This window comes from Crocuta crocuta, unplaced genomic scaffold (assembly GCF_008692635.1).
Source record: "Crocuta crocuta isolate KB4526 unplaced genomic scaffold, BGI_CrCroc_1.0 scaffold20, whole genome shotgun sequence".
Taxonomy (NCBI): domain Eukaryota; kingdom Metazoa; phylum Chordata; class Mammalia; order Carnivora; family Hyaenidae; genus Crocuta; species Crocuta crocuta.
Window position 1 is genome coordinate 2,813,858 of NW_027527932.1, and position 27,196 is coordinate 2,841,053.

Genomic DNA, 27,196 nt, shown 5'->3' on the forward strand with positions numbered 1-27,196 from the left:
GAAATTTGTGACCATTCAGCATTGCTGGCTTTTGCATTGCCATTACACTTAATACTTGGATCCAAAGTGCTTGAACAGTGGTATCTTTACTACTGTCGATTGCCATCCTGATAAAGCCAAAAGATTTCAAGAATAAAGGTTTTATTTATGAGCTGCAAAGTCAACAGAACTTTCTAGAGTGGTACAAAAGTTACCAAAGAACAGAGAACTGAGTCATTGATAGACTGAAAAATGGCATTTTCATCTAGAGATTTTTCATTGATCCTTTGTGAGGCAGAGGTTTATGAACACCAGATGCCAATCACATAACACCAGTGGATTTGCGAGATTATAAAATGGGGGGTGGGGAGGAGTGAAGGTTAAGCACAGGGTACAATAGAGATTACTTATGGTAATGAATTGCATAATTTTTCTAGACATAGTTGGATCAATGTTCATCCTAAAAAGAGATTACGATAGTTGTGATTCTTGCAGTAAACAAATATTAAACACATCATTTCTGTTCAACATGGGAATCGAGGTCCTAAAGAATCTATGATTCATCATATATGAGGAGAAAAAAATGTAATTCACTCCCTAAATGTAAGCATGAGATACACTGGGGTTCTGTGCGCGAATGGAGACAGTGTGCTCTGTGCTGTGGTTTCTTTGTCTGGGTGCAGCTTTGAAGACAGTCAGGGGGGCCCCAGTTGTCATAGTCTGCTAGCTGCAATTCCATTTTTTAGTTTATTTATTTAAATAAATAGGGAGACAGAGCGTGAACAGGGGAAGGGCAGAGAGAGGGAGACACAGAATCTGAAGCAGCTCCAGGCTCTGAGCTGTCAGCACAGAGCCCGACGCGGGGCTCAAACCCACGAACCAACCGACTGAGCCGCTCAGGCGCCCCTAGCGTGTGTTTTTAAACTTCAAAAACAGAAGTGTATTGTGTATTGCTGTACACTCTGAGAGGGGCACATTGCTTCTGTGAGATTGTTTCCCAAAATGTTACAACTTCAATCGGATCATGAGAAGACAGGAGACAACCCAGAGTGAGGGGCGTTCTACAAGTGAACAAGTACTCTTCAAAAGCAGTATGTTTGTATCATGCAAACTTGAAGATTCCAGCTCCCAAACCCCATAATCTCACCACCAAGCATAATGACCATGAACATCTTAAAGCATCCCAGACCTTTCTCTTTGAATTATATCCCTTACCAAATTTTTAAGGAAAATGCTGTTGTGCCTATGGTTACTTAACTGCTTTATTAACTTACAGATAATATATATTGTGAACAAATTTCTCTAAAAGGTCAATATTCATGGACTCTGAGTGTCATGCACTGGCCTATGGTGTCTCTGTCTGTGGATAAAGACTCAAGGGAAGGTAATCTTCACAGCCTTCACATCATGTCATCGTTTCTACCTGCCCCTCTTTGCACTGTGAAGCCAGTGGATACCATCAACTCAGTCCGCCAGGGTCTCAGTACTCAGGGAGTGACTCCATATTAAGGGTTCAGTTCCTCATCTTCCTGAGCCTCATTCATCCATGGAATTTTCCTGGTTTGTTCTAATGCACCTCTCCCTGAGATGGAGGATGGGAAGTATCTTGACAGGTTTTCACACTCTATGGACAGGTAGAAGTGAATGTGGTATATTCTACTCACTGCTGCTTTCTCTGATCCTTAAAAAGTTGTCCATCAAAATGCAGGGATATGATGACCAGAATATATAAGATGACTCTTGGGCTCCACACATCCACCATGAAGCCGTCTTACTTTTGGTCCTGAAAGAGTTCCAAGGCATTATAAGGAAGCTGCCACACAAGGCATCCAACATATTGCCAAAGGGGAATTCATTGCTGAAGCCAAAGTCTGCAACCGGGATGTTTACGTCAGTTTCCAATAGTTGGTTTTCTGCCTTTAGGTCTATGGACAATACCCTTTTGGAAGCAATACTGTACAGCAGACACCCTCTAGCAGAATTTTCCCGGGGCCTCTTTCTCTTTCATACTGCCACGATCCACTAGGTAATCGAACAATTCTTCCTCATTAGCATCTCCATGATAAGGTAGACTCTTCCTGTCTCCATCATTTCACGTAAGTTCGTAATGTTGGCGTGATCCAAGGCCCTCACTATTTTTACTTTCTAGGATACTTAACAAGACTGACTCCTGTTAAGGATCTTCATGACCATCTCTTCTCCAATCAGGATGTGTCAGGTCAACTTCACCTTGGCAAAGATATTCTTGCCAATGGCAGTTGCCATCGTGGGTCTTTCCCTCAGCAGAGATGGCCTCGAGACTCAGCAGCATGTTACCCTTACTGGAGGCAGCATCTCCCCATGCCAGCTTAAAACTGTCAGGAGGTATGGAGAAACTTGACCCAAATTACTTCAAAAGAAAATCACTTTCAAAGCATACCTAAAAAACCGATCTTTACGATGGAATCAACATAGTGCCAGACAAAAATAAAGGTAAACAAAAACATTTTAACAAACTGAGTTTTTAAAATGCAAAAAAAAGAATAAAAATAAGAAAAAGATGTAAAAGAATTTTTATTAATAGATTTTTCACTTTTTCTTTAAAGTGAAAATAATTAATAGACAAAATAGAGAAAAACCCTACAATGCCGAGGAAGAAACTAAATTTAGTCAGAGTCCCCTCAGGTCATTGAAAACCAACTTCCTGAGGTAGAAGCTACAAAATCCCCAGCCCAGCCCAGGTCTCAAATAGGTGCCTGGGATTCCTTAACAATGGCTCCGTAGGAGGACATAGCAAGAAACTGGCTTATCATGGCTGGGAATAATGCCCAGAAGTTTTCTCACTTTTTGGATTCTAGAACCCTTTACTCTCTTTTAAAGTTTTTTTTTTTTTTTTTCTTTTCAATTCCAGTTAGTTAACATAGAGTCTCAGGTATAAAATATAGTGATTCAACACTTCCATACATCACCCAGTGCTCATCACGACAAGTACACTCTTTAATCCACATCCCCTATTTAACCCATCCCTCCTTCCCCTTTTCCTCTGATAACCATCAGTTTCCTCTTAAAAAATACCACATTTTGTATCAATTTACACACTGCCTGATACTAATACTTTAGATTTGTCCATCTTTTAAAAAAAGTCCTTAATTTTAAAAAATGTAAACTTACATATCAATTTCTTGCTTAAAATTTAATACATATATGGAGATACCTATATAGATAAATATGCTCCTTTTTATAGAGCAATTTGAGGTTTACGGAAGAATTGAGAGGAAACTGCAGAGTTCCCATATAACCTCGCCACCTTCCTATCCCCATAATTTCTACAAATATTAACATCTTGCATTAGTATAGTATATTTGTTACAATTAACCCAACATTAATGCGTTAATATTAACTAAAGTCCTAGTTTACATCAGGGATCATTTTTGTGTTGTACATTATGTGGGTTTCGACAAATGTATAATGAGATACATGCATCATTACAGTAACATACAGAATAGTTTCACTGTCCTAAAAATCCTATGTGCTGCTCCTGTTCATCCCTCTCTCCCTCAATCCCTTGGCAACTACTGGTCTTTTAATAATTCTAGGTTTGGCTTTTCCAGAATGTCATATAGTTGTGATTATACAGCATGTAGCCTTTTCAGATTGGCTTCTTTCACTTAGCAATATGTGACTAAGGTTCTTCCATATCTTTTTGTGGCATGATAGCTCATTTCTTTTTATCACTGAATAATATTCTACCAACCAGATTTACCACAGTTTGTTTATCTGTTCACCAACTGAAGGATATCTTGATTGTTCCCAAGTTTTGGCAATTGTGACTAAAGTTGCTTGAACATTTGTGCGCAGGTTTTGTGTGGACACAAGTTTTCAACTCATTTGGGCAAATACCAAGGATCACAGTTGCTGGGTCACGTGGTAAGAGTATGTTTAGTTTTATAAGAAACTGCCAAACTGTCTTCCAGAGTAGCTGTACCACTTTGTATTCCCACTGGCAACGAGAATTTCTGTTGTTCCACATTTTTGTCAGCATTTGGGGCAGTCAGTGTTTTGAGTTTGGCCATTCTAATAGGTGTATAATGGTAGCTCCTTGTTGTTTTAATTTGAAATTTCCTGATAATATGTGATGTGGGACATCTTTTTATGTTTATTTGCCATTGTCTTCCACAGTTAGGTGTCTGTTCAGATCTTTTACCCATTTTTAATTGCTTTTTTCTTACTGTTGAGTTTTAAGAGTTCTTTGTATATGTTGGTTATTAGTCCTTTATCAGGTATGTGTTTTGCAAAGATTTCTCTTCCAGTTTGAAATATGGGTTTTCATTCTCTTACCAGTGTATTTTGCAGGAGTTTTTAAAGAAGTTTTTTTTTTTCTTTCATAGATCATACTTTTGATATTGTATCTAAAAAGTCATCGCCAGCCCCGAGGTCATCTAGATTTTTCTTCTGTTATCTGCTAGGAGTTCTATAGTTTTGCATTTTACAGTTAGGTCTCTGATCTACTTTGAGTTAATTTTTGTGAAAGGTATAAGAATTGTGTCTAGATTTCTGTTTTCGTCAGGAGGATGTCATTATTCTACCACCATTTGTTGAAAAGGCTATCCGTTCTCCATTGAATGACTTTGCTCCTTTGTCAAAGATCGGTTGACTATTTGTGCTGGTGTAATTTTGGGCTTTCTCTTCTGTTCCACTGACCTATTTGTCTATTTGTTTACCAGTAACACACTCTCTTGATTACTAATAGTAATCATATAGTAAGTATTGAAGTTGAGAAGTATCACTGCTCCCACTTTGTTCTTGTCCTTCGATATTACGTTGGCTATTCTGGGTCTTTTCCCTTCCCATCTAAACTCTAGAATCAGTTTTGTCAATGTCCACAGAGTAACTTTCTGGGTTCTGGTCAGGATTGCCTTGAATCTGTATATAAAGTTGAGAAGAACTAACATCTTGACAATAGGGTGTGTCTGTTGATTCTATTGATGTGCATGGGATGTCCTTCCATTTATTTAACTTTTATTTGATTTATTTCCTCAAAGTTTTGTAGTTCTTCTTATGTAGATTTTGTACATATTTTGTTAGATTTATACCAAAGTATTTCATTTTTATGGGTGCCAATGTAAATGGCCTTTTTATTTCAAATTCCACTTATACACTGCTGGTAAATAGGAAAGCAATTTATTTTTGTTTATTAATCATGTGTTCTGCTACCTGGCTGTAATTGCTTATTAGTTCCAGGAGGGATTTTTTGGTTGATTCTTTGAGATTTTCTGCATAGACAGTCATGTTATCTGCAACAAGAACAGCTTTAATTCTTCTCAATCTGTATACCTTGGGTTTTCTGTTCTTGTCTTATTGCATTAGCTAGGACTCCCAGGATAACGTCAGACAGGAGTGGTGAAAGGGGGATCTTTGTCCGGTGTTAGATCTTGGCAGGAAAGTATCTAGTTTCTCACTATTAAGTATGATGTTAGTTGTAAGGTTTTTTGTAGCTCTTGTTGATCAAGGTGAATTTTCCTTTCATCCTGGTTTTCTGAGAATTTTTTCATGAATAGGTGTTAATTTTGTCAAGTGATGTTTCTGTATCTATGGATACGATCAGGTGATTTTCTTTCTGTATCCCTTTGAGGTAATGGATTACATTAATTACATTAATTGATTTTTGAATGTTGAAGCAGCCGTAAATACCTACAATCAATTTCACTTGCTCCTAATGTATAATCCTTTCTATACGCTGTTGAGTTCAATTTATTATTATTTTGTTGAGGATTTTAAAATCTATGTTATGTTTATTGATCTACAGTGTTCCTTTTAGTGATGTTTTTGTCTGGTTTTGTATTAGGGTAATGCTGGCCTCATAGGATGAGTTAGGAAGTGTTTTCTCTGCTTCTATTTTCTAGAAGAGATTGGAGAGAACTGGTAACATTTCTTCCTTATATGTCTGACAAAATTCACCAGTGAGCTTTAGACCTGGTGCCTTCTGCTTTGGAAGATTATAAATGATTGATTCAAGGGTGCCTGGGTGGCTCTGTCGGTTAAGCCTCTGAGTCTTGGGTTCAGCTCAGGTCATGATCCCACAGCTTTGTGGGTTCAAGCCCCGCATGGGGCTCTGTGCTGGCAGTGCAGAGCTTGCTTGGGATTCTTTCTCTCTCCTCCTCTCTCTCTGCCTCTACCCTACTTGCGCTGTCTCTGTCTCTCTCAAAATAAATAAACTTCAAAAAATTACTGATTCAATTTATTTGATAGATGCGTACTAATTCAGATTATCTCTTTCTCCTTGTGTGAGCACTGTAGAGACCCTCACAAGTCTGGGCCCTGAGGATTTTATATCATAAGTTAGTCCTTGCCCAGTCTCCAGCAATTAGTCCACTCACTTTACAGAGTCTCTGTTACAGACGCCAGCGAGCTAGGCTTTTCTGTATTCACCTGTCTCTATAGCTTTCAGGGCAATGGTTTGCCTGGTGGCGTCAATTCCTTAATGAATCTAAGAGGAGTTGTTGCTACTAAATTTGTTCAGCTTTTGTCTCGTAGTGAAGATGGGAGTGATGTCTTCCTAGCTCCTTAAATAGGTAGCAGGAGAGTTGATGAATAAAACAGTTCACACAGATAATAAAAGAACAAAACCATTTATGTGCCGCTGCTTACAATGTATGGATAGCCTGGAAAACTAATCTTGTTTGTATACCAACTGCTTTCAAGAATGAATGGTAAACCTTTAAGGTTGATATTATCATTCTCAAGTTAAAAAGCAACTGGGTGTCTATGTAGCTAGTGTAGTAGATTTAAAATTTCCCAGTATTAAGGGTGTCTGGGTGGCTCAATCAGTTAAGTGACTGACTTTTTTTTTTTGGCTAATTTTTAAAATATAATTTATTGTCAAATTGGCTAACATAGAGTGTGTACAGTGTGCTCTTGGTTTTAGGGGTAGATTCCCGTCGCTTACATACAACACCCAGTGCTCATCCCAGCAAGTACTCTTGATTTCAGCTCAGGTCATGATCTCATGGTTCGTGAGACCAAGCCCCGTGTCAGGCTCTGCACTGACAGTATGGAGCCTGCTTGGAACTTCCTCCCTTCCTCTCCCTCTGAGCCCACCCCCGCTTCCCCTATTTGCGCACATCCATGCACAAGCACTCTGTAAAATAATAATAATAATAATAATAATAATAATTAAGAACTTGGGTTTAATCATTGAGAACCTTTTTAGGCTCTAATTTGTAAAATTTACGAGATGTGTCCTTGTAGTGTCTTAAATCGTAAAGAGAACGTTTGAGGAAGTATATACCATCAGAGTGGAATTGAGTGGGGTGTGGACCACAATTTTTGTTTTTTGTTTTTTGCATTTTTAAAATTTATTTATTCTTTATTTTTTTAGTTACCCACTTTTGCTTCAGAATCTGTTCTTTTTAGGCTTTGGGACCTGATAATTCCCAAGAAACATTAGGTATCTATTCCCTTATTCAGCAGTGGGCAGTGGATATTTCATTTGCGAAGTCACAGAGCATGAGAGAGACAAATAGCAGTATTTACACTGTGCCATATGTCAGCAGGCCTTTCTAGATCGTGATGGTGATGTCTTTCGTCTCTAAATAATTTTTACAAAGGTACTGATGAAGACGGGTTTCTGTTGTCTGTCTTTGATGGGTCATAAGATGAACCAGCACTATGTTTTTTGCTGAAAATATGCATAGTTGTGACATGGTGTTTCATACTTTTGAGCTTATTGCTGCCAAAATGAACATGGCTGTAAGAAATGATGATTCCCTCATCTTTGTAGCAATACAGTGGCTTCCTAATGTGTGTCCCTAACTGAACATTAGCTTAATATTCCCCTGGATTTCTGAGCTTTATCCTTTCCCCCCGCAGACATCCGGTGAAGAATGCAGCTTTTGACCAAATGACAGTGCGTAGAGGATGAAATTAGTGGCATTAAATTACGATATGACAAAAAGCCTTTCAAAATCTTTGTCACAATGCAGCATTCAAGCAACATTAAACAAAACAGAGTGAAAATAGACCAAGGAAGAGAGTTAACATTTTGAAAGGAAATCTTGTGAACTATGATCACTTACAAATTTTGAAAGCCATTGATTTATAGCCTGTATGGGACGGCAGTTTCTAATTTGGAGATCCTACCCTACAATCATATACGTTGTCTCCTCTTGTTTAATCTCTGGGTATAGAATTAACTGTTAAAATGGTTTTGTTTTTTTTTTTTTGGTACACTTTTAAATTTCTCAGAAAAGCAAGTCTCCATTTCTTAAAGTTAGCATTTAAGAAAGTAACAGGGAAAAGGATGAAGCATAAGATACACCCTTTTTAGGCAATGTTTCTTATCTTCCTATGAATAAGTATATGTATCTTAAGTAACACCATATATTTTATAAATTAGTATAAAAATCAGCTTTATTCTAAAAACGTAAAGCAGAGTTTTGATACCTTTTTCCTTTATTTCTACCATACTTTGGGCTTATTTTGTGTTAGTTTATTTTTTTCCCCCGAAAGATCTGATGTTTATGTTTTAAGTTCAATTCTGCCATGTTGGGTTGTGGGAAAATAAAAGCTTTTGATAGGGTTAATCTAGCTACATGAAAGTGCATGTTGAATATGATCATAATCTTGATCTTTGACTAGGCCTGAGCTAGTAATATCTTGTGATTAATCAAAATGGCTTGTTCTGCCTTTAGTACAAGCCATCTTCACAGATGGGATAGAGAATTATCAGAGTTCTCTTGAATATTTGTTTTAATCCCTTCTAGGATAAAATGGCTTTGGGTTTTTTTTTTTTTTTTTTTTGCTTTAAATCAGATTGAGTTCACAGAATAAATGAAGAAGAAATTTTGAAGTCCAGTTTTGCTAGGATTATAGGTCAAAAAAGAAGAAACTTGTTTTTTAATTCACAGTATTTCAATGTTCCACTGAATGTGTCTCATATGCTGTCTCGTGAAATTTAACAAACCTGTTCATTTTGTAGTTTGAAGAAAAACGTTATGAAAGAACGTAGTAAGGTATACTTCATGGAAACAATGTTGAAGCTTTTACTGTTCTCCTCAGCATAAAATATTTTTCAAGATTATTAATTGCTCCTCTGCTAATGATATAATCCCAGCCTAAGTGACATCTGATAACAAAGACCTGTACTTTGACAAGTGAACTGCCTGACATCTAACACTCGGCACAGAGCTCTCAGACGTAAAATGTTTACTGTGTATAGCTGTCATCTTAGCCAGCCATTTTGGGTCTTACAAGATACAATTTCTTCACAAGGTTGCTCACCAAAAGCTATAAATTGAACTGCCTCCCCCCCAAACCCACACATACTAGTGGGGCTCTGTAAGTCCATGTCTATGATTATGTAACAATCACTGAGTAAAAGAATTGGAAATAGCTGTGCAATTCATCCATTCACTTATAGAGGGGATTCATAACCCACATGTATTGAAACAAGGACTTACGTTTTTCTTGTGTTTGTGTGTTTTTCTTACAGGAGACCCGGTGAGCCTCCGTTGATAAAAGGCTGGCTTCCTTACTTTGGAGAGGCCTTGAACTTCCAAAAGGATCCTTTAGGTTTCATGAAAACACTTCAAAAGCAACATGGGGACACCTTCACTGTTCTCCTTGGGGGTAAGCAGCACTTCTATGAGTACCTCCCATAAGTCATAAGTTCTCGAGGTGTCTGGCTGGCCCAGTTGGTAGAGTATGCAGCTCTTGATCTCAGGGCCATGAATTCAAGCCTTGCCTTGGGTGTGGAACCTACTTAAAATTAAAAAAAAATACTTAAAAAATAATAAATTCTCAGTTGAATCTTTCTCAGTTGTTCTTAAGTTGTATTTTTCTCTAGGCGAAATATGGAATATTTATATATTGTTGTTTCATTTGTAGACGAATACGAAAGCAAACTATTTCTTCGAGTACAGTAACTTTCACATTAAAAAAAACCAAGTGTAAGAGTCTTGAGGGTACCTAGGGAACCCTACTCTCCCACCTACCATTTTGGCTTAGTATGGCTTGGTTTTAAGAATGGTTCAAAGAAAAATATAATGCTAGAATGCAATAACAGACTTCATTTTGTAGAGCAGTTTTAGGTTTGAGAGAGATTTCCCGTATATCCTGTTTCCCTTGATCATACTTTTCCTTATTATTTCCTACTATATTATATCCCATAATTTGTTACAGCTGATGAGCCAGTGTTGATACCTGATTAAAAGTCTGTGGTTTACCTTTGGGTTCGCTCTTTGTGTTGTATAGTTCTTTGAGTTCTGATAAATGTATGTCATGGATCCACCATTCCCTGTATATTATTCACTATCATAGAGGATAGTTTAAGTGCCCCCCAAATCCTCTGTGTTCCACATACTCGTTCTGCTTTCCTCCCAACCTGATCCCCTAGCAACCACTGATCTAGAATGTATTTTTTACAATGTATTTTTAATTTTAAAATGTTTGTTATGCTTCTGACTTGAATAAAATGCTTACAAAAGAAAAAAGAAAACTACAGCACGATTACTAAACATCCCAACATTGTAGGGCTGAGAGGAAAAGTTGGAATGTTCTTCTCTCATCCTCCTTTAGGGCCCCTGTTGTCCAGCTGTATGAGCTCTTCACTTCCGTGTAACAAACCTCCCCCAGATGTAATGCCTTAAGGCAGCCAGTCTTGCCTGAATCACTTCTGTGGCTTGAGTCATCTGGGTGCTTGGCTGGGAACTGGGTGTTCCAAGATGGCCTCATCACATGCCTGGCTGGGCCTCCTTCTCCACACGCTGTTTCATTCTCAAGAAGTTGTCCTTACATGGCAGGTAGTGTTTCAGGTAGGTGAGAGGAAAAGCTGCAAAGCCTCCTGAGAACTAGGCTGAGATATTACAAAACCTCACGCCCACGACATTCTATTAGAGCCATCATAGGCCAGTCCCAGCTCAAGGGCAGGGAAATACACTTCACCACCTCCCGGCAAGAATGGCAGAGTCCCGTTGCAAAGGAGCAACGTAGAGGGATAGGAAGCGTCTCCTGTAGCCACCTTGGCACACGGTCGCTTACATCAACTTGTCGCTGGACTAGCCATCCCTTTTCCTCACCTTTTCTGTCCTGTGTCCCAGAAATCTTATTTCTACGGAGTCGATTATCTCCACTTCTTTTCTCTGACTTCTGGTGGAGCGTGCTGGGGGGAGGGCAGGCAAAGCCTTTCCAGCTTCTTCCAGCTCCCGTCTCCCACGGGGCTATAGCAACGCAGCTCACTCTCCTTCCTTTCTTCCCAAGAAGAATGAAGGCGTCAGGTGTGACCTCACACCCTCACCTATCTACCAGATAGATAGATGGGTGTCTCACAACTATGCTCCTCCCTTTTCTCTAATTTCAAAGAATGTTTAAGACTGTTGCGTGTCTCTGTGGCCCCAACCTCCTGCCTCCAAGGGCATTATTTATTTATTCCTCCCAAACATGGAACTTCATTCTTCTTTCCCTCTTAGGTCGTTACAAGTAGCTTGAAACCATACATAGGCTTCTCCTATGTTCTCCTTCTAGTTCCCTTTCGTTTCTTTTTTTTCTCTTTTGCATCCAGATCTTTTGGGAGTTACCTACATTTGCTGCCCATGCTTGCTTTTCTCCTAGAGACCTCCCACCCGGAACCAGCCATCGGCCTTGCTGAGGACATTAGGGGGCCCCTTCTCCTCTACAGAGTGGAGACCTCTCCACTTTGTTTGACAATACAGATCCCTCGTTCCTTCTCACAACGCCCTAGTCACTCACTCTCATGACGCAACTCCCCCGGTTCTCTCACTGACTCTGAGTGTTCCTTAACTGGTCATCTTTACTTATGCCCCTTTCTTTGCTCAACCCTTTTACCTTCCTCTAACCAGCCTTGGAATTTTATGTTCTGTTCCCAAAGAATTTAGGTAATTTCCTCTTACTGTAATGACTTCGTTGAGTATCGGAAGCAACCTTTTGTACATAGAGCAACTTCATTTCAGTGCTGCCATTTTAATATAATTGGAAGGAAAAAAAACAATGACCCAACTGGATGGAATTAGCAGCGTGGCTGTGTTCTTGCATGAAGAGGCAGCATCCATTTCATCACAACCTACTGCCAAGTCTCTCCCTACACTACGATTTCAGAAAAATGGAAATGGAAAAAAAAAAAAATCATGCATCTTAGACCTGGAGCAACTGCAGTATATAACGTAATCCTCACAAGGCTCCCCAAGGCTGAGCTCCCTACCTCTCTGGCCTTATCTTTTGCTGCTGCTTGCCTTTGCTTAGTGCACTATCAATACACCAGATTGTTTGAAATGTTCTCCTCACACGCGATGCCCTTTTGTGCCTATGTTTTTTCTTGCTGTTCTTTCTGCCTGAGTGCTGTTCTCTTTGGGAGTTATCTGAAAAGATGACTGACATGGATTCATCTTTTGAGGCCATAGTCACAGTACACTTCTTCCCAAGGGATCACTGACCGTCTCTTCTCCCCTGTTATGTTTAACACCTCCTCGCCAGGCTCCCATTACGCTCGGGATCACTCTGTCACGGCACTTAATACATTGTGAATTTATTGTTAATTCATTTGTCTATTTACCTTCATTATTCTCTATCTCCTCCATTGCCAGCATTTAGACCAGAGCTCCGCACTGATTGATTCACAATAAATATTTGATGAGGATATTCCCAGTACCTTAGAGCTGATGAAATACTTACTATAATACAGATAAAGGCTATAGCTGGTGCTTCTATTCTAAGTGATCTTTTGGCTTCATAATAACGAAACTATATTCTTCACTTAAAAAAAAAAAAGAAAAAAACCTCTTACTTAAAAACTTAAACTTTATGTTCTAATGAGTAGATACCACAAATAATTGATCTTCTCAGTTTTCCCTTTTTAATACATTATACAAAAATAACCTAAGATGATTAAGCAGCAACTTGCAGTAGAGTTGAAAAGTTTTATTCACTGTTCAAAAAACCACCAATTTCCACTGACGCTTGATATTTTAAACTTAGACACTGAGAAGCTTGTTGAATGTCTGATGTCTCAATGATTGGACCATGGTTACGTTTTTGAACTCAACAGCACACAACCACGGTTGAATATGTACCACTACTTCCCTTTGGCTTCTTAGCCAAGTTTGAATAAATTCCTGTCAAGACATCCTGTTAATGCATTTGCTTCTGATGATCAGTTTGCAAAATAGCTCCTTTGGAAAATGTGAAATGAGCACCAGAGACTTCTACCCTTGTCCCAGAATGTGATTTCAGTTACTGTATGTTCTTGCATGAGGAGCAAATGATTGTCATCCCCAAAAGTCTCAAAGGACACGGGTGTCATCTTAATAAAGAAATTAAAAGGTACATCTTTTCACGAGAAACCACGTAAATTCGTGACCTGTCGCAGAAAATAGTTCTCTAATTGGTTTTGTGTGGTGGTGCGGAGGAATAGTTTTTCCCAGATGTCACTCCAGCGAAACACCACTGTACATCATTGTCAACAGCTAGTGACATCTCCCTAATAAGAGAGGGACTGTATAATGTGGTCCTCCTCGTAAACTAAAAAGTTCATTCATACTACACTTTTCAACTAATAGTTTCGGCTAGATGTTTTCAATTTTTCTGCTGAAGAACAAACTGAGCATGGGGATTAAAAGCTCATAATTATGGAAAACCTCTTTAAAATCCAAATTTATCTTACATCTGTTGACGAGGCATTTCTAAATCTAAATACTCAAAGAGTTGTCCTGAATTCCCAGGGATGTGTCTCCGGAGAGCACCAAGTACCTGAAACGAAAACATCAAAATTCAATTTAGAGTGATCCAGGTATCAAACGTTTTGTAAGACAGCAGGGTGAATGATCTAATTTCTTAAAATATTTACTGATGTACTTTGCATCATGAAGCCTTACCTTCCTAAAAGAAGTAATTTTGAAAGTGAGAAGGCTGCTGAGTTAGTAAAGATCGTCTGCAGGTTATACAGGAATGCTAAAGTGATTACCATTACACTCAGTCAGCTCTGAAAAGGGACGAGAATGAGATCATTAGCAAAGAAGACATGAAAAATTTTGAGCCCATTTCAAATTTATTGCCCTAAAAGATGATTATACATGTTACATATTATATAATTCATATACTATTACATTATATACATGTATACATACTGCAGAAGTGAGCCCCATTTTGACATTTCTATTTTAGACAAATGCAGACTCTGAAATTCTTTAAATCAATGTTTCACATCAGCTGCTGACAGCATTCTTTTCTCTTTTGGAAACATGGCAGTGGATATTGTTTCTACCTTGTGATCTTTGTAAACTAGGCAACTTGCCTATCAACACTTGATACTCATTTACATAAAGTCACACTGGAGCAAAAGTTAATTTTGCTCCAAGAATACATGGCCTTCAGAATAACTTTTCAGATTTCCTTTGTTAAAAGATTTAAATTCATTTTATGAATGTATATGTGTTTTCCTAACTGTCTGGTTAAAGATTACAAAGAAACTCTGGTTTTGCATCTCACATTAGCAGATGGTGGGCAGATGGTTTAAATTAATATTAATTTTGGAAAACTAAGCTTAAATTGTTTATACTGAAGATTAAAAGTTGGAAAGCCAACTAACATCTCCAGGGTTATTAGTACTTCCAAACCCACTTGAAAAGTAAAATCCAGAAAATCAAAACGTCTACTTTTAAAGCAATCCACATCTTACTCAGAAAGAAAGTTGGTACAACACAATGCCTTGATGTTGAAGAAAATTAAAATAAGAATGAGGAAGAGAAAATACAGGTCCTGGAGTATAAAGAAGCTTGACAAGAGCTTATAGGGGTTATAAGGAACCTATAGCAATAATTGCTTATTCAAAAAACAGTTTATCAATAATAAAATCAATAACAGTTCTAGCTAACTGGAACCAGCATTTCCACATTTAGCTTTTATTCCTTTTATTTGAAATTTATCTCGCGGTGCCTGGGTGGCTTAGTTGGTTAAGTGTCTGACTTCAGCTCAGGACATGATCTCACGGTTCGTGAGTTCGAACCCCGCGTCGGGCTCTGTGCTGACAGCTAGCTCAGAGCCTGGAGCCTGTTTCAGATTCTGTGTCTCCCTGTCTCTCTGACCCTCCCCTGCTCACTCTCTCTCTCTCTCTTTCTCTCTCCTCTCTCTGTCTGTCTCTTTGTCTCTCTCTCAGAAATAAATAAAACTTAAAAAATGAAATTAATCTCATAGTTTCTTCCCATATCCTCACCCCCGAGGAGAGAGAGAGGGGATATCTGTGTATTGGTGATGAACTGTAGACAAAAACTCTTGCATGCACACAGCCTCTGTCTACTTCAGTAGGCCAATGGCCAGTAGCCCATGCTGTCATGGCTGAATATAGTTTTGTCTTTCCACTTAGATTTTAATGAATGTAGAACATTGGTAGGAAAAATTCAAACTATTCTCTAAAAATTGTGTGTTTTACAAACTGAATCTTTTATACATTCTCTGAATTTTAGTGACTAATTTAAAATAACCCTAAAGATATTTAACAAAATCTTCTCATTTAGTGAAAGGAGGAAAGTATGAATCACCACCTGTGAAAATACATAGCTTTGCCTAAAATTATATCTTTTGCAAAATAAGAGAATTCACTCTTTTTTTCAATTATTTGTCAGGCAGATGCTGGCAATTTTATTTAATTAAGATGCTATGGTAAAGCAGGTGTCATAAAATATGCTCAAATCCAGTTGAGTCCTTTTTACTCTTCCTAGGGGGGAAACTCCAGTTTACTTTATAGATGCAGCTTTGGGATACGACCATAATGAATAGCCACTTCTAGCTTTACCCACAATCCTAGATTGCCCACCTTCTTAAATAGATGAAGGAGAAATACAGTAAATAAAATTCAAGATGTGTGATTTTTAGAAAAACATCATAATACATGTACATTAATGTATAGTTAAAAGTTATGTTTTAAAATTGTAAGCCAAAAACACATGGTCCTGTTTCAAGAATTAGGTTGAAAGTTACTCAAAACTTTATTCTAAATCCTGTACCACATTGAATTTAATGTCTCTGATGCTGCTTGAATTATCAATAAATAACAAGTGAGGCATTGTCGGTCTAAGAAAGCTGCACACACACACACACACACACACACACACACACACACAGAGGAATGATAAAGTGAAGAGGAAAGTGTGGATAATCCTACAAATTTTAAAATGTATGAACTGTTTTCTAGAAGACAACACGATTAATAGACATTAAAATCTGTAAGGTTATCTAAACTTCATGTCTGTTCTTAGAAAAAAGGGACATCAAATGCCCATTTTAAATACTATTTGCATAATACTTCTAATTAGGAATCTTGAAACAGCCCTCTAGTGAGAGGAAATCGGCAGTGTGTAAGGAACACGACAATGCATGGAGAGTGACTTCTTGTCCAGGCTCTGCCACTAAAAGCGGCACTGTGTTCTTGGCTCTTAACCTCTCTTGAGCTTTTTCAACTGATGCATTTGATTCATTTCAACTGATTCACTGATAACTCAACAATCAACTGGGAACTGGAAACTCTCCCAACTCCAAGAGTTCCCAAGAGTTGGGAGCTCTCCAAGGTTCCTTCCGGTTTCGAGAGACCAAGGACAGTACGGCTGTGCTCCTCAGTGTGCTGTGCCTTAAGTCACGTCAGGCCGCTGTCAAAAACAGAGACCTGTAGGTCCCGCATCTAAGCCTGTGAATCAGAATCAGGCAGGAATCTGTGTTGGTGACCGACACCCTCAGTTTTTTAATTGGGTAAGGTTGGACAACACCAGTCTATGAAAAGACCAAATGTCAGCACCTGGAGGAACACTTGCTGAGTGCTAACTCCAGGCAGACGGAAGCACATTTCACTTTCTCTTTCCCTTACATTGCATTCACATCTCCGCTGTAACGCCATCCACAGTGCTACAATTATTTCTTTGTATCTTTTTATCTCAAGAGGAAAGAGATCCAAATAAATATCTGGAGCTCAATAAATGCTGAATGTTGGGATGAATGCATGAATGGACAGGTTCTAGTTTGGAATCCTGTTTCAGTCACACATCAGTAGGTAACCTTGGACATGTTACTAAATCTCCATGAACCACTATTTTCTCACGTATACAAATAAAAATGTTGACATTTTGATTTGGTATTAGTGTTTCACTGAACACTAATTTATGAGTACTGGCCTCATACCACATGTTCATTTATCGGAGTGAAAAGTATTGTATCCAGGGGCGCCTGGGTGGCTCAGTCAGTTAAGCGTCCGACTTCAGCTCAGGCCGTGGCCTCGCAGTTTGTGGGCTCAAGCCCTGCGTCAGGCTCTGTGCTGACAGTTCAGAGCCTGGAGCCTGCTTCCGATTCTGTGTCTCCCCTTCTCTCTGCCCCTCACCTGTTCATGCTCTGCCTCTCTCTGTTTCTCAACAATAAATAAATGTTAAAAATTTTTTAAAAATATTGTATCCAACCAAAGCTAAGACGAAATAGCTCTTTATGAAGTATAAATAATAATTTGATTGGTTTGTTTGGTGTTTGTTTCCTGTTTGTATTATTGTAAGAGAAATGTTTAATAAATTGAGAGATTCTGAGGATATTTCAAGGGTAGTTTAAGTACTCGGGTACTCAGTTAAAATACGAGAGTGTCTTTTTAAAAGTCATTCAGAATTTAAGAATATTTAACTTAAAGAGTTTTTCCTACTATCTTCCATTTTTAAAGGAAACAGTTACGGAATCTTTGAACAAAATGGATTTTTATTCAACTTTGCACCTTTCTAGATGTTAGCTATTAAGATCTTTCTAATTTTGGTTAAAGTATTTTCAAATTTCAGGCATACTCTTTGTTTGTTTTGCTACCAAAAGAGCTCATATTCTCATTCATTTCTTTTAGGAAAGTATATAACATTTATCCTGGACCCTTTTCAGTACCAGTTAGTAGTGAAAAACCGCAAATTAAGCTTTCGAATATTTACTAATAAGCTATTAAGGAAAGCATTTTCCATCGAAAAGCTGGCGACCAATGATGACCTGAACGATGAACTTCATGTCTGCTATCAATTTTTACAAGGGAAATCTTTGGACATACTCACAGAAAACATGATGCAGAATTTAAAACAAGTTTTTGAACTCCAGCTACTAAAAGCCACAGATTGGGCCACGGCACACCTGTTGGAATTCTGCAGCTCGATACTGTTTGAGATCACCTTTACAACCATATATGGAAAAGGTCTTGCTGGGAGTACGAAGACATTTATTACTGAGCTAAGAGACAATTACTTAAAATTCGATGACAAATTCCCATATTTAGTATCAGACATACCCATAGAGCTTCTAGGAAATGTCAAGTCTGTTAGAAAGAAACTTATAAAACATTTGACATCAGAACACTTAGCTAAGATACAAGGACGGTCAGAAGTTGTTCAAATGAGGCAAGATATCCTGGAGAAATACTATACGCACGAGGACCTTGAAATAGGAGGTAAGAAACTTCTGAATGATTGCTTGTCTAAAATAAAATAATTTACAATAGACCTTTGAAATAAAAAGACAAAATGGTGACCTTGAAAATTTTTATGCTCTTTCTAATTGGCTAATGATAAAATGTTTTACTCTGAAACAACCTTCTGTGATAATTGATTTTTTTTTTTTTTTTTTTTTTTGCCGAGGTGGTAAAGCAAGATACTTAATGGTGATAATGAGAAAGAGTATAACTAAGCTGCATTTCCTCCTCTTATCTCATCCCCCACGTCCCCACCCCCCACGCACACATTACATTTTAAACTATTCTCATTAAGCAGAAAATTAGACTTCAGAAGTCTATTGGTCCTCATTAGCATGCACTGATCCTTGGCTGGGTCTGTGTCCTAACATCTTTTAATTAGCACACTGCAAATCTAATCAGTGTAATAAACGCTATTAATCTTCCTTTTCACTTATTTTCTCCCAGCACATCATTTAGGCTTTCTCTGGGCCTCTGTGACAAACACTATTCCAACTACGTTCTGGGCGATGTATTACCTCCTGCAGCACCCAGAAGCTATGGCAGTGCTGCGTGACGAAATTGACCATTTGCTGCAGTCAACAGGTCAAAAGAAAGGGTCTGGATTTACCATCCACCTCACCAGAGAACAATTGGACAGCCTGGTCTACCTAGGTAATTTATTTTTATCTGTTATGAAGAAAAGAAGGTACCTCTCTGCAAACTCCGTTTATCACTCAAAGCTGTTTACCACGAGGTGGAGGACACAGCTGCCTAATTGACATAATAACACCCATTTACATCAATTATAAATTATGTAGTTTATAGCTGTAGATACTCTCATTACATGTAAACATTAAGGCCTAGGTAATTAACTATGCAAGGTATGCAAAAGGCTAAACCAAAGCTTTGCAATTATTTGGAAAAAAAAAAGTTTATGCCTATTAAGTCATCTGATTCTGAGCATCTGGTGGTGTGCTAACGCGTTCCAAACACTGCTGCACCATCTCGACAAGAAAGGTATTTGGGGACTGGAAAGAAAAGTATTTCAGAAAGGCAACTTGTGGACCAAATGTACTTATTCTTCCCGAAAATGGTAGGATGTTTTATACAGCTGTAAGTGTATGATTCTCAACAATGCAGTAAAGGTGATTTCCCCTGGAAGTTCTTAGCTTGAACATACTTGGGGAGAAAAAAAAGGAAGGAGGGAAGGGAAGAAAAGGAGACAGCCAGGAAAAGAAGCAGCGGCAACTACTAATTACTCCACTTGAAATGTGAATATTTCATAAAATAATCACTGACTCATGAGATATGCATGGTCACTATTTCAAATATATTTGAGGTCAGGAGTGACTAAGTTGTTTTTCTGTTTCTACATAGACCTGTCCACCAGTGACCTGAAAGTGTGATGACAGTAGATTGCATTTTCCTTGACCAGTTTTGATAAGACGCTTCATATGTCTATGTGAATAAACTTTAACTCCCAAAGTTAAATTCCACATCAATGAGTTATTTCTGTCCCTTCTCTGTTGATGTTTCATCCTGTGGTATCCTTTACTACACAATAACCTGAGTCCCTTTAGACACAGGTAGGAGTATGTCTTTATATATATCTGTTGTTTCACTCCTGACAATGTCGGCAAGTATTTTAGCCCGTGATGGCCTCAGGTTTTTATCTTTGAAATATGTTCCAGGTTCACATTTAAAAAGGGGAGGGAGAGGTGCCTGGGTGGCTCAGTCTGTTAAGTGTCCAACTTTGGCTTGGGTCATGATCTCATGGTTCGTGGGTTCGAGCCCCGCGTCGGGCTCTGTGCTGACAGCTCAGAGCCTGGAGCTGCTTCAGATTCTGTGTCTCCCTCTCTCTCTGCCCCTCTCCTCTGCATGCTCTGCCTCTCTCTTTCTCTCAAAAAATGAATAAACAGTTTAAAATAATAATAATAAATAAATATGTTCAGGTTCTTTGATGGGAACTTCTGGGAACAAAGAGCTTCCAGATCTTGAGTTGTGTTGACTATCGGGTGACATTAAAAAGAATGGCCCCTGTGTTCAAAGAGATTGTTCCCAGGGACTAGGCTACGACCCATCCGAAGCAGTAGCGGGAAACTTTTCTCATACAGGCCATTGGCTAGCTTGTTCACTCAGCTGGGAAAAATGTGTCACCGTATAGTTTTTGGCATACATTAACCCAAATATTTTAGCATGCATTAGCCAAATATTTTATATTTGCCTGGAGAAAAGAAGTAATCCCAACATGATCAAAATACAAATATTATTTTGGTCTTCTTTGCAGAATTATTGGTGAACAAATCCAAAAAATGTGCGTAAAATTCTGGGTAGTCACCTTCACATGGCTACACAGTATTTTCTGGGTAGAAGGTTTATAGTTCTATGAAAATCAAGGTTGCTTTGCCATATATTCCAGTAATTTCAGTTGCATTTTCTGAATCAGCTGATGCATACTGGGAAGTAAAGCAAATAAACTATAGAATTATGTGTTTGTATTCTGTACACAGTTATTACACTTAAAAATTTAATTGAAATTCGTCAACTCTCTTCTTACTCTCAGCGTCTTGTTATTGAAAGAAAAGGTCATTTTAAAATTGTAATGTTGGGGCACCTGGGTGGCTTAGTCGGTTAAGCGTCCGACTTTCGCTTAGGTCATGATCTCGCGGTTCGTGGGTTCGAGCCCTGCGTCGGGCTCTGTGCTGACTGCCAGCTCGGAGCCTGGAGCCTATTTCAGAGTCTGTATCTCCCTCTCTCTCTCTTTCCTAGAAATAAATTAAAATAAAATAAAATTGTAATAGTAAAGCAGAAATGTTTAAATTTATTTGATCCGAAGAAATGGCAGGTTCCAGAGCTACAGTTTGGGTCCATTTAAGTTCATGGCCAGAGCTAGAGGTTTTCACCCTTGGAGCCCTCATTAATTTACAGCTCATTTATCATCAACAAATGAAAAACAATTATCCCAAGAGAGTGTAGATCTACCTGGATAGAGGTGGAGCCTTGAGCAATCTAGAAGGGCGGATCTCTGTTCATCGTGACCTCGGTTACCAGAAGAGGCCAGTGTTGTTCATTACGAGGATTTAATCTTCTAGAAAATAGTGTGCATTGTTTCTTGCATGAGATAGACAGTTTGATGCAGGTTGAAACAAATTTTTATATGAATTAGTAACACAACAGATAACCTCTGCATCTGGTCATAGTTCAGTTGTGAATATTTCTCGATATAAGAAGAGTATGAACTATACGTCCAAAGGCAGATTTACAGAATTAAATATTTACAGTGTACCCCATGATGTGGGTGTATATGTTTCCCCTTTTTCATGTGCTTAAGGACAGAGTTGTACATATTCTAAGTATATTTCTTTAAAAATAAAGACATCTTGAATTTCTGTTATTATAAGGAAAAAGATCACAAGGATGAAATGAATGCTACTGTATTTTTTTAACTAGGAAGAAGAAATTTTTTTTAACCAGGAAGAAGAAATCTCTTTTAACAGAGATTTTGCAGGTCAGCATACACTGATTATAAAGGAAGGTTGAAAGGAAAGTTAGAATGCCGTAGAAATGAGTGCTTTATTCCTGAACAAAAATGATTTCTCTTGTTTAGAGCGATTATAGAAGACAGAGCCCAATGGGGCATGGGTTTATCTCGATGCGAATCATTGTGCGTATATTATTGATGTTTGTGGCTCAGTCCTCTAGGCATTACATGTATCAAATTTCTTCTGACGTCAATATACACGTAGTATCAGCAAAAGTTAAAATATGTCCCATAAATTGGGCTTTTAAGTACCAAGCCTGTTTAAGGAATTCAAAGCAATCATCTGTTGTAAGAGGTTGTGAGGGATTCGTGCTTTTTTCTAATGCTCTTGAGAATCTTTCTCTAAAACCATTCCACCCTTTTTTTTTTTTTTTGGATAAAGAAAAACACAACTTTCTATTTTTGTATACTTATGTAACTTATTATACGGACTCTGCTTATCATGACTTCACTAAAATTTTATATTGATTGTTTAATACAGGTTTTTCTGCAACAGATTTTAAATTACATTAAAAATGAAATAGTAAATGCAGTGAGGCTCAACTAACAGCCAATTGGGCCTAAATCGCAACAGGAAGAGCTGCTGATAGAAGGGAAGTTTGAGAAACTCTGAGAGAAAAGTAAGAATTGTTCAGTTTTCCTAGAAAGAGAAACCTGGAGTTGGGATTTAGACAGAGAAAGGAGAAGGAGAAAAGATGAGTCCGAGAGCAGAAAAAAGATAATGCAAGGAGGGGAATCTCAAAATTGGAATTTTGACAAATGGATGGCAGATAATCTCTCTGAATACTACCTCTTACTTCCACATTTGCCTAAATAATGTATGTAAATAACTTTAAAAGTATGGGTTCAATAAGCGTTATCTGTTGCTGTCTCCAAAGTGATGTATAACCTCAACACCATCCCTACAATGCTTATGTTGTTCTCTTCATTTTCAATTATTTGTGAATCAAACTGGTATCAAATTCAAGTCTACCTTACCCCACAGGAGTGATCTTTCTGTGCATAACACGTGAAAGAACAAACATACTCTAAGAAGAACCTAAGTCAAGGTGGCGTAGAAGTTCTGAACTGAATAAGTGAATGACTCGGGGGCATTGCAGGCACCTAAAGTGGTTCAACTGCATATTCTGAAAATGAGAAAAGTTGCACATGTGGCTGAAGTGAGGGATATTGGAATAAAATTGGAATAAAATTGCTGTAAAACTAAAGCTCAGCAAAATGTGCGATACTTTTTCAAAAGGAGACCATATAGTATAAAGCCCCTAGAATTGTGCGCCTGGCGTGAGTGATTCTCCAACAAAATTCTATCAGAACTTGAAGCCCAATTAGTGAGGAGAAAGAAGCGGAAACAGAAAGAAATGATCAATTGAAAAAATAAAGATCCCTTAGTAACAAATAATGACTATAAGACATAGTCCATGTTAAATATATTAATGGCTTCACAATTTCGAGGCAATTTCATGGACTCCTGCATTTTTTTCAGGTGATCTTCCCCAAAATACTGGGGGACCGGGGCAGCTCTTACGTTGTCATTATTTTTACGGATGAGAAAATGATCAGGATGCTAAATAACTTGCCTGAGGTCATGGAGATAAAGGGTTTCTGGCCATATCCAACCTTTTCCCCTCAGACTTGTCTGATAGCAGAGCCCTCTTGAGTCCTTTTTCATTGTCCGAACTGAGAGGGGAGAGGAATTCTTTGTATCTTGATTCAGCAAAGCTAGCCATGGTATGTACACGTACGAGATCAGAAAGTATGAGCAAGATGGTGATAGAGTTAACTATCGTTTTAATTTCCAGATGGAATAGTATGAATGACAGTATTAACCACTATCGTTTATTATGTGGTGGGCACTGTGCTACCTGCTTTACATATATTAGCTTCTTTAATCTAAAGGTACTAGTGTCTTCATTTAGTTATTAGGTAACAAGATGCAGAAAGATTAGTTAACCAGCTCAACTCCTACAGCTAGGTATGTGGCAGAGCTAGAAACTGATGCCAGCTCTAACTTAAACGCCAGCCCATAAATACCATCACCGCTGGGGGAAAATGCTCTACGACTGTAGCAGAGAACTTGACCACCCTTTTACAAGGATATGGATCACTAATTCTCAGACTCAGTTGAGGGTGTTAAGGGGGCTAGAGGTTCGCATCAGAATTTGGGGGCTGTTTTTTAATAAAAATAAATCTTTCATTTTAAAATAAGTTCACATTTACAGAAAAATTACAAAGACGATAGAGTCCCCATATGCCCCCCCCCACACACACACACACATACAGTCCTTCTTATCACTATCATCTTAGTGTGGTTATTTGTCACAACTGGGGGTGTTATTTAGAAAAAGCTTATTCAATATTAAAGGTAATTGTGTATTTGAAAAATAATATAAATTGTTTCTGTTTATTTATTGTTGAGAGAGACAGACAGACAGAGTGCGAGCAAGGGAGGGGCAGAGAGAGAGGGAGACACAGAATCTGAAGCAGCTCCAGGCTCCGAGCTGTCAGCACAGAGCCCGACGCGGGGCTCGAACTCACAAGCCACGACCTGAGCTGAAGTCGGATGCTTAACAGACTGAACCACCCAGGCGCCCCATTTGTCTTTAAATATTTTTAAAGGGCTGATATATGGATGAGGAATTCGAAATTTTGTTTTTGCCTTTGTCTTTCCAGGACTCTCTAAATGCCATCTTTACAAGTATCTACTCAGGAATTACGCAGAATCTCGTCTAGGATCTTGACACGCATTTCTGTTTATATGCACTTCCCGACTTTGGACTACTCAGATTGCAGGGTCCGTTACAGCCAAATTTCTGTTTTGTTTTTTTTTTTCCCGGCAGCAGTGGTCCACTGTCCTGAGCAGAGTAGGACCTTCATAAGCATTCACTGAACAAAGGAATGTTGAATTTACATTTCCACATTTTAGCAGAAAACCAAAGGTTGTGTCTGTAGTGCAGAGTGACAGTAGACATTTGTACCGATTACCTATGTACCTTTAACTTGATTTAAAATATATTACGCAGTTGTTGAGCCAAAAATTCGCTATTTGCTTCAAGTTATCTGATTATTATTGCCATTTCTAACTTACCTTCTCACCTGTCTTGAAGGCAGTTATGTCAAAATGCACACGCACACACCTGGAGCCTCACTCCATTTCTTCACACCCTCAGACCACTGCCTGCGGACCCCGCTGTCCCCCCTTGTCATCCACCTTTGTAAGACCGCCCAAGTGCTCAGCCCCAGTGGACTGCGGGAGGGCCAGGCTGTCCATCTCGCTCCAGCCATCACTGCTATCCACGGATACCATGGCTAATCGGACGGTATGACAGTCTGCGCCGATCATTAAGATGACCCAAATTACCAGCCTGGCCGTGTCACAGTACATTCATTCCACATATACAGACATGGCCTAAGCGTGAGGCAGACACTTGGCTGTGCTTATTTGTGTTTGCATCGTTATATGCATTATTGATTGTCATGAGCTGCTTCAGCGCTTTAAATCTGCAAATGAGAATCATCTGTCAATTATTACAGCCAGAATTGAGATCTGAGGGCAAAAGAGAAAGCGTGTATGGCTCTTTCTACCAGCAGTGCCTTTCGTTTGCCATTTTCCTTCACAGTTACGTGGTGAAGCATCTTAGCTCAACACATTCCCCAGCTTCCGCTTAGAAGGGATACTTAATCAGAACATTTTTAGCTCCTGAAAAGAGAAACCAATCTCTCCTCGCCAGGTGAAGGAGGTGGTTCAGGCTCTGCACTGTAAGTTCATGGCGGGAATCCTGTGATCCAGTTTCCTAGTGTGAACCGGTCCGTAGCGCTTAGTGCTTAATAAAACACAGGCAGCCTTATCTTAATCACAGTCGCGTCGTTGGCACCTAGTGGTGCCTGGTGTAAATTATCCCCAAAATATTTGCATTCTCGATAGCCATTTCCCCACAATGCATTTCATGAGTAGAGGGTCCTATTACCTGCTAAATGTTAGTATAAATTAACAATCCATTATGCACAATAAGTTTTATAAAACACTTGCAGATAGAGATCATGTTTAATTAAAATTAACTTGCATATGAAAGCCAAGGGCACGGATGATCACCATGACCTTTTATTACCTACAGTCCCTTGTTTTGGCTGGATGATTGACAGCTTGCTGTTTGGCTACCATGTTGAATTTCAGCTGACAAGACTTTTCATTTTAACTCAATTTGCCCGCCTATCACAAGCTGGTGGCAGGCCAGACCCAAGTCACCCAGCTTTGCCTCAGCAGCTTGCTCTACTTCTCATTAGTACGCATTTATTCAGTGGAAATTGGAAGACAAATGCTTGAAGGCATGTGAACTAAGTATAGCAAATTAGGTTTAAAGACTGAATATTTATAAGTATATGGAAAGTTTTTTTTTTTTTTTTTAATTCTAGAGCGAATTGAGCACTAGCTTTGGTATAAAAGAAATGAAGATAGAAGGGGGGAAGGAAGATGCTAAGAATAACAATACTATACGCTTTCTCTTTCCCTTTTGGAAATCTGTAAAATCTCTCTGACAACACCTTATCAAATACCAACCTGGCCTCTCCTCCGTGGAGCGCTTGCACAATGAAGTTTAACACCTCGTGTGTGAGGAGGAGGAAAGAAACGAGGGTCGTGTTCATTTGTTGCTTGGTTATCCCTTGGTATGTTTTAAATTGCCTTGTTTGTTCGGCACTAGCATAGAAACAGATGTTGCTCGGCCGCGCGGGGTAATTTACGGTGCCTCCTGGTGCAGCGTGGAAGGCCTCCCGGGGCCCAGCTGGCCCGGCGGCGGCACTGGCTGCTGTCGGCTCAACGATCACAACTACCAGTCGAGGCTGCAGCTTTTTTATTCTGCGGTTGTCATTCTTCTCACCATATAGCTCTGCCTGCATCCTTCCGGGGGCTGGCGGAAAAGCTGCTGGCTTTTGTGTCTGTCTGCGTGACACGGAGCCGCACAAGCCCTCCTCTGCGCCGTTGACAGTCATGCAACTCATTACCCCTGTCATCTAATGATTATGGGCACGATGGCCCAGAGCGATGGCCAGCCTCGCCTTGCGCGGGTACCGGGAGGTGAAACAGATTTGTCATTTACGAGCTGACCGCTCAGCCACACTTTGCGCGCCATNCACAGTTATTTTTGCCTTTGTGTGTCTTCTTCCCACGGCCCTGCTGGGCCTGGGAGGCGGACGGACAGCACTGCTGCGTGTGTCAGCTACCGTTGCGCGCCGCAGGCTGGAAC

At 39.1% G+C, this 27,196-nt stretch overlaps 1 protein-coding gene across 1 annotated transcript in view; it reads left to right on the plus strand.

Annotated features, from left to right (window-relative positions):
* CYP7B1 (cytochrome P450 family 7 subfamily B member 1) overlaps positions 1 to 27,196 on the plus strand; it is an 80,387-nt gene that overhangs the window by 43,287 nt on the left and 9,904 nt on the right. Inside the window, exons 2-4 of the mRNA XM_077751838.1 lie at positions 9,449 to 9,585; positions 17,825 to 18,412; positions 18,881 to 19,087. Of these exons, the coding sequence (XP_077607964.1) occupies positions 9,534 to 9,585; positions 17,825 to 18,412; positions 18,881 to 19,087 (847 nt within the window). The 5' untranslated portion in view covers positions 9,449 to 9,533. The remainder of the gene's footprint in view (positions 1 to 9,448; positions 9,586 to 17,824; positions 18,413 to 18,880; positions 19,088 to 27,196) is intronic.